Source organism: Equus asinus, chromosome 16, assembly GCF_041296235.1.
Source record: "Equus asinus isolate D_3611 breed Donkey chromosome 16, EquAss-T2T_v2, whole genome shotgun sequence".
NCBI classification, from domain to species: Eukaryota; Metazoa; Chordata; class Mammalia; order Perissodactyla; family Equidae; genus Equus; species Equus asinus.
Genome location: NC_091805.1, coordinates 41,727,313 through 41,734,455, shown reverse-complemented (window position 1 = coordinate 41,734,455; position 7,143 = coordinate 41,727,313). Strand labels below are relative to the sequence as shown.

The following is a 7,143-nucleotide window of genomic DNA, read 5'->3' as shown; positions in this document are numbered from 1 at the left end:
GGAATGCAGTTAACGAGCAGCTTCTTTCCCTCTGATCTCCCTTTGCCCGCTAGCTGCCTGGAGACAGGGAAGCTACCAGGGTGGTTTCCCCGCTGCATGGAACCTGAATCCTATAAGCAACTAAAATTCCACTTTAACCAGCAAGCCCACGGAAAAAGAGGAAATTCTCTTCTCTCTGCTCTTCCTCACATAAACTCACAAGTTCTGGGTCTCCCATCCTTTCCCTATCACCCCACCAAATTCCAAGACTCCTTTGCTTCCTGTGGCATTACAATAACATCTCACTCCTGCAAACCTCACCACCTCCACTTCACAGCAAAACACTGGGAAGTAAATGAAAAAGCCTCTTAGAGGCCAAAATAATGGTCATAAACTCTAGAGACTAAAGCTCAGGCTCTTCGTTTACAAGAAGCTCTTCCGCCATGCTTTTAGGGCCTTTTAACATTTTTAGAACATTTCTGTTAACTGATGGCCCAGCCTATTCACTGGCAACACTTGGAAACAACAAAGAGAGAAATCCCTAATAAGTAGGCTTACGCGTTCTACAAGCATAGCTTTTGGTTTAGAGGTAGCAAGTTACAAACACCCCCTGAAAAGCCCCTAACACACATGGTGCAAAACCTCTTGTTCATACGTAGCCTCCTAACCTTGTAACTGTGCCGGGCACGATCCTCGCTTCATAGATGAGCGAGGGGTCAACTACAGGCGCCGAGAGGTCAACGATCCTCCAGTCCGCCTAGCCTGCAAACGGAGGAGTCGCGGTTTGAATTTGAACCCAGATCTCCCTGTGTGAAGAGTCCGTTGTTTTCTTTACACCTTGGTGCCTCACGTTCCAAATGTTCTTCCTTAAAGAGCTGACGGAAGACGTACTTCTTAGAGAATCTCGATATGCTGAAAACATAAATGTTTTGGTGCTTCCGTAAGTTGGTAAAATCACAACTGGGCAACTGTGGCAAATGCGGCGCTTGCATATGCAGGGAGCCCAAGGAAACAAACTTCTTCAGGCAGAGGGTTAGTTTTGGAGCCGACGGCCGCAAGGAGGGTTAGGTACCCCCAAGCCAGTCCCCAGGGCGGCTGGAGGCCCGCAAACCCGGGAGAAGCAGGAGGGGGCGGAAAGACGGGATGGCAGGGCGCGAAACCCACGCTCATTGGCCGGTTCCCTGGCCCACCGCCTGGAGGCCCCGCCCCTCCCAGGCCCGGCTTCGCTCGGCTCCAGTCCCGGACGAAGGCAGGTCTCCCGGGCGCGCGCGCTCGCGGCCCCGGGGCTGCGGCTCTCCGGATAGTCTTTCTTGGAACCGCTCTCCACGCGGCCCCCACCTGCAGACTTCCGGCCGGCTGCCCGCCGCCGCCCCGCCCCCTCCGCCAATCGCTGAGCGTCTGTGGTAGGAGTGGGTGGGGCCTGAGAGATTCGAAAGGAGCCCCGCCCCCAGGAGCTGATTCCCGGGACTAGGCTGTGGAAGGAAAGCACCTTTCGCGGGAGGTGAGGCCGCGCCAAAAGTGAAAACTGAGGGTGGGCCGGAGGGGGTGGTCTGTGAGTGTGGTGCCTTGGGGAGTGGAAAGGTGGATTGCGTGGAGGAAGAACCCGGAGGATGGTGGCGGGAGGAAGGTGGGGGGCGCAGAACGCCCCCAGTGAGGAGAGGCCGGGTCGCAGAGAGCCGGGAGGGCAGTCTGCGGAGGACGATGGGGGTGCAGGAGGGGCTCCCCCCACCTCCCCCGGAGCTAACGGGTAGTTATAGGGGCACGGGCTACTCCTGGGACGCTTGCTTTACCTCCAGCATGACCCTAAACCCCTGGCTTGCACCCTGAGTCTAGCTGGGAGCCTTGGGCAGGATGGAGACCTGAGGGGAGGTGTGTTTTCTCTCCCGCTCAGGTCTAAGCTACCTCTTGCTCCTGCTGGCTGGAACATGGGAGATTTGGAGGAAGGTAAGGAAACCCTGGAGGGCGGAATGATGAGGCCCTGAGGTTTAGAGCCGTGTTAGAGAGCCGAGGCTGGCATTCATTCTTTCCTCCTCTACAGATGTGAAGTTTATAGTGGATGAGACCTTGGACTTGGGAGGGCTGTCACCATCTGACAGGTACCAGCCTCTTTATCCCACCTACTGTCCTCCAGCAAGGCCGCTTTGTCTCTAACCCCTTACTGCTGAATTACTGGCCTCTGGGGCCTGGGTTGGTAATTTAGCAAGGTTGGGTGCACAGGGGCTGCTGGGGTTGACTGGGGTTGACTTGGGTCTCTGTGACACTACTGGGGGAGCGAGAAGGGATAAGCTGAAGTGAGATTCCAGGGTGTTAGGGAGAAGGGTAAGTGGATTTGCCTCTTCCTCCTGGCATAATTTCCAATGTCAGTAAATGCTGCAGGCCTGTTCGGTCTCATAGAACCAGGCATCTCATCAGCTAGAGGCCGGCTCTCACAGCCAGCATGGGCATCAGGGTTTGGGGTTGTGTCCCTGGCTCTGATGTGGGGGTTTTCCCACTCTCCCTTGCACAGCCTCCTGCTCTCTAATGTGTGGGTATGGGGCCTGGTTTGCTTTCTCAGTCGTGAAGAGGAAGACATAGCAGTGTTGATGACTCCGGAGAAACCCCTCCGACGAGGCCTCTCCCACCGAAGTGACCCAAATGCAGTGGCCCCCGCCCCCCAGGGTCTGAGGCTCAGCTTAGGCCCCCTCAGCCCAGAGAAGCTGGAGGAGATCCTGGATGAAGCCAACCGGCTGGCAGCTCAGCTGGAGCAGTGTGCCTTGCAGGAGCGGGAGATCACGGGCGAGGGCCCTGGGCCTCGCAGGGTGAAGCCCAGCCCTCGGCGGGAGACCTTTGTGCTGAAGGACAGTCCTGTCCGAGACCTCCTGCCCACTGTGAGCTCTTTGGCTCGGAGCACCCCTTCCCCAAGCAGCCTGACACCTCGACTCCGGAGCAGTGACAGGAAGGGGTCAGTCAGGGCTCTTCGGGCAGCATCTGGAAAGAGGCCCTCCAGCGTGAAGAAGGTGAGTTTAGAGGGTCTGGGTTGGATGTGTGACCCCTGACACAGTGCATGACTTGGTACAGACATAGAGTGTTTTCCTCGTGGGTAAAATGGAGATGGTAAATTCTACCTCATAGAATTGCTGGAATTAAATGAGACACCACAAGCAAACCACTTAACTGCGGCGTCTGTGCACAGCTCTAGAATGCCTAAAATAAGCTGTCAATAAATGGTACTGGTGGTGGCGATGATGTTGGCAGCTAACTTCTGCCCTTCCTTGCTGGGATTTAGGCAGCTCTCCACCTTGATCCCTTAATCAGCCAGCAGAACAGATTCTTTTTCCCTTCTAGTCCGTTTTTCCTCTCTTTGTGTTTCAGGAGTCGCCTACTTGCAATCTGTTCCCCACAGCCAAAAGCCCAGCATCTTCTCCTCTTGCCCGATCAACTCCTCCAGTCCGGGGAAAAGCTGGGCCCAGTGGGAGAGCGATAGCAAGTGAGAAGCTGGGCAGCAAGGCTGTGGGTGAATGGGAGTAGGGAGGATGTGGAGCTTACCCTAAAATTCCTGTACTCCTCTCCACCAGGCCCACCTACCCCTGTCAGACCAGCCTTGGCCCCACAGCCTTCTACCAGCAACTCTCAGCGCCTGTCTCGGCCACAGGGAGCAGCTGTTAAACCTTCCAGTCGGCTGCCTGTTCCCTCTGCCATCCCCAGGCCTGCCAGCCGAATGCCACTCGCCAGCCGGAGTGTACCACCCAGCAGAGGTGCCCTACCTCCAGATTCTCAGTCAACTCGGAAAGGACTTCCAAGACCAAGTGCTGCAGGGCAGAGAGGTGAGGATGCAGGGCAGAGAGGTGACGGAGAATGGACATAAGTAAGAAATCAGGAGGAAGAAGACCTCCTGTCGCCCAGCTTGTCCGCACCCTCCCAGAGCTGGTAACAGTGACAACTTTCTCCATCTCCATTACAGCCCTGTGGGAGATGGGGGGACTGAGTGTAGGAGAGGATGTGGGCTTGGGCAAAGAGTTTGAGCCTTGCATTTCAAATACTTTCTGTTTTTTACTTTGGGTGGGAGGAAAGGCACTAATAACAAACTCACTGTGCCTTCTTCCAGTGTTTCTTTTTGAGAAGGTCATTTGTACTTTCTGCTAACTCATTTCCTTTGTTAACCCTCATCAAGTTCCTATTTCCCAGCGACCAAATCTTCCCGTCACTGGTGCCCCTCGCAGCAATCTGCAGCCTCCCAGGAAAGCTGCAGTCCCAGGACCCACCAGGTAAGACTGGTTGAGATGCTGTCTCTCCCCTGCCATCTGGGCTTCTGAGCCGTTATGCACATCCGCCCTGAACTCTGTGTGGCAAGATGCGGGTGAGGAGGGGAGTCTGGAGGGGTGGGGAGGCCTGTTTCTTTCTACCCTGAGGAACTCGAACTCAGCTGGGTAAGGGAGAAGCGCAATTTCAGGCAGTTCCTTCTTCCGTCTCTTTAGGTAAAGAGAGCAGGACAAGCAGCAAGAATTCAGTAGCAAAACACTACAGTCACTGCCTGGACTCGCCTCTTCTCGGCCTCCCAGCCGTCCGGTTGGAGGCAGGCCCTGACTCCAGCAGATTCTGGCCCAGAGGCAGGAGGAAGAGATGCCATCAGGGCTGGTGCCCAGGAGTAGAGACCGTGGGAGATGGGGTAGATTAGGGTTGAGCTGGAGGAGAATCGAACTCTCTGAGTTGAAAGAAGAGCAGGGAAAAGAGGTCGCCTCCCAGTAGTGAAATGAACAAACCAAAAATGAGAAATGCAGGAGAGTGGTTGGTCCTCATCCACCCCCACTCCTGTGTTCAGCCCCAGGGAGTTTGATCTTCTTCCCAGGCACTGCTTCACTGGACATTTACATGTGAATGGCCTCTGTAGCTAACCTCCCTGCTCTCTGAGGAGGGCTCATCCTGTGTCACGTCCCCTACTGGACTCGGGCCTGTTTGGAGAGACCGAGAGGCAGGCACCTGGTCTCCAGAACTTGTTTCCTGTGAATTCTCTGACTCCTAACAGGCCAGTTTATGGTAAGCTTACTCCAACAGTCTGCATTTTTCTAAAATAAAATGAATGTATTTTTATATTTTCTGTATGTGTGAAAGTATATCCTGCTCTAATTTCTAACAAATTTGGAGTAAACTCCCGTGTAATTCCAATGAGGGAGCCAGGATGGGATGGGCTGCCCAGGCAGGGGCCTGAATGGCCCCTGGGGCCTTGAGATCCCAGCTCATCAGGTTGTGATTACCCCCCTTGTCGGCATTACTGGGCACAGGCTGCCCTTGTCCAGGAGTCATGCGTTATTAGAAGGTCCAGATCAAGTTAAGTATAGCTTAATTTACGGTATGTGAGGCTGTCAAGCCAGGATTATTATTATTATAAATTATTACTTATATCCTAAACTTGGGTGTCCTTTCCTGGCAAGAAAATGGAACCTCCTGGGAACTCCTCAACTTCTTGTCTGCTGCACTTTTGGGATGAGGGGGCCCTTTGGTGGGTGGCCTGGTACTCGGCTTCACTGATCGCCTCAGGGAGAAGATGCCAGAATGCCCCATCACCTTCTACCTTACAGCCTTAGAGAACACATTGGTGTTCTCTTATCTCCTCTCCTAGATTTGAGAGCTGGCACGAGGGTTTATAAACCTCTCAGTGCCTAGTGTTGTGACTTGTATGTGGCAGAGAATTTCATTCATTTATTGAAAAAAATATTTGAGTGCAAGGTGGTGGGTATTGAATGAATGACAAAGACTCATTTAACTCTTGCAACCAGAACCAACTCAATTCCTTATGAGTTTTGAGAGAAATTCCCTCCTTGGAGGTCAGGCCATGACTTAAGGAAGTCAGCAGACAACTAGGCAAAGGGAGTGGAGTGGCCGCTGGTATCCCCGCCCCCACACCTATAATGGCCATAAGAACCCTCCTTAGGCACTGAAATGCCCTTCCCCAGTTCCCGGGGCCAGGGGCCCTCCACTGCTTTCTTCTTTTTATGGCTGATCTTAAGGTTCATTTAACACCTTCATCTATATCACGGTGACAGTTGCCTAGACATTCACCTTTTCCTGAGCCTCCTGCAGAAACTCCTGCAGCCTCTGGGATTCCAAGAATTGAGTGGGGAGGGGGTGTGGAGACAGACACTGCATATTTGGCCCTGGAGAAACTTGGCAGAGGCAATACAGCCTCAGGTGTGTTTCCCAGCTGTGTCCTGCACTGGTATCTAGGGAGCAGGGCCTGCTGGTGACCATCCGCTCTGATGGAAGCCCTGGAAGGTCTGCACGCTTAGGTACACACTTCCCTGTGGCCTGGGTGGGTCATTAGAGGCAAAACGAGCAGCAGACTCATGTGCTATTGCCACCTGGTGGCTGGAAAGGACAAGGCATGTTCCTTTCGCCCTCTAGGTCAGTCTAGAGTTTAGTTACCCACTATCCCACTCCAAATCGGCTTAAGCAACATTCAGTGGGCAGCGCCAGCCAGGGAGGAGGCCTACCTGCCACAACTGCCCTTCGTGTTCAGCTACCTGCTGACTTCCCTCCCTTTTGGTCTGGCTTTCTATCCTTTCTTTTTCTGCATTCCATCTCCACCCCTACCCTGTAGCAGCAGAGGGAGGCCAACGTGCATTGGCCCCTTAGCACACACTGTGAACTGTTCTAAGCACTTTACATATGTGAACTCATTTAATTCTCATCAAAGCTCAATTAGGCAGATGCTATGATCATTCTCATTTTGCAGGTAGAGAAACTAAGGCTCGGAGAGGTTAAGTCACTCAGTCTGGTTCCAGAGTTCGTGTTCTTAGTCACTGCCCTCTATTGCCCCATGTTAACTCCCTATCTAGTTTGTTAAACAGACCTTCAAAAAACACAGAACTTGCGAATAGAAGTAATATTGCAGAGCACGTAGGCAGCTAGAGTATAAGTAGTTGCTTCAGTTCTAATGGGGGGAAAAACACAAAATGGCCCAGAGAAGTAGTTAGGAGGTACCTAGTCACGGAGCACCTTTAAATTCCCATCAGCCTCTCAACTCAGCCCTCCCTGCCTCCTGAATTCCACCCCCAGGGTATGGGCTGGAAACCTGCCTGTTCTGTTCAGCCTCTAGCCACAGAAGTCCCTCCTGTCGTGGTGAAAAGGACACTTTGCTGCCACATCTTCCTTGGCAATGCCAGGACATGGGCTCTGTGCTATGAGGCT

The 7,143-nt window shown here is 53.3% G+C and overlaps 1 protein-coding gene across 5 annotated transcripts; it reads left to right on the top strand.

Moving 5' to 3' along the window:
* Nucleotides 1–1,214: 1,214 nt before the first annotated feature.
* PSRC1 (proline and serine rich coiled-coil 1) lies at nt 1,215–5,046 on the top strand. 5 transcript variants are annotated; one of them, XM_014835199.3, is made up of 8 exons: nt 1,215–1,480; nt 1,871–1,923; nt 2,018–2,075; nt 2,534–2,975; nt 3,331–3,445; nt 3,534–3,782; nt 4,130–4,223; nt 4,434–5,046. In XM_014835199.3, the coding sequence occupies exons 2-8, from the start codon at nt 1,905–1,907 to the stop codon at nt 4,435–4,437; spliced, it is 981 nt and encodes a 326-aa protein (XP_014690685.1). In that variant the 5' UTR covers nt 1,215–1,480; nt 1,871–1,904; the 3' UTR covers nt 4,438–5,046. The 5 variants fall into 5 exon arrangements, with proteins under 5 accessions (XP_014690685.1, XP_044605336.1, XP_014690684.1 ...); XM_014835198.3 differs by having other exon boundaries at nt 1,343–1,480; nt 4,144–4,223; XM_044749401.2 differs by lacking the exon at nt 3,331–3,445 and having other exon boundaries at nt 1,231–1,480.
* The last annotated feature ends 2,097 nt before the right edge of the window (nt 5,047–7,143 follow it).

Coding starts and splice junctions, on each gene's coding strand:
- PSRC1 (XM_044749401.2), top strand. Junction 2,976..3,533: donor GGCCCTCCAGCGTGAAGAAG/GTGAGTTTAGAG, acceptor CCTCTCCACCAG/GCCCACCTACCCCTGTCAGA. Junction 4,224..4,433: donor GCAGTCCCAGGACCCACCAG/GTAAGACTGGTT, acceptor CCGTCTCTTTAG/GTAAAGAGAGCAGGACAAGC.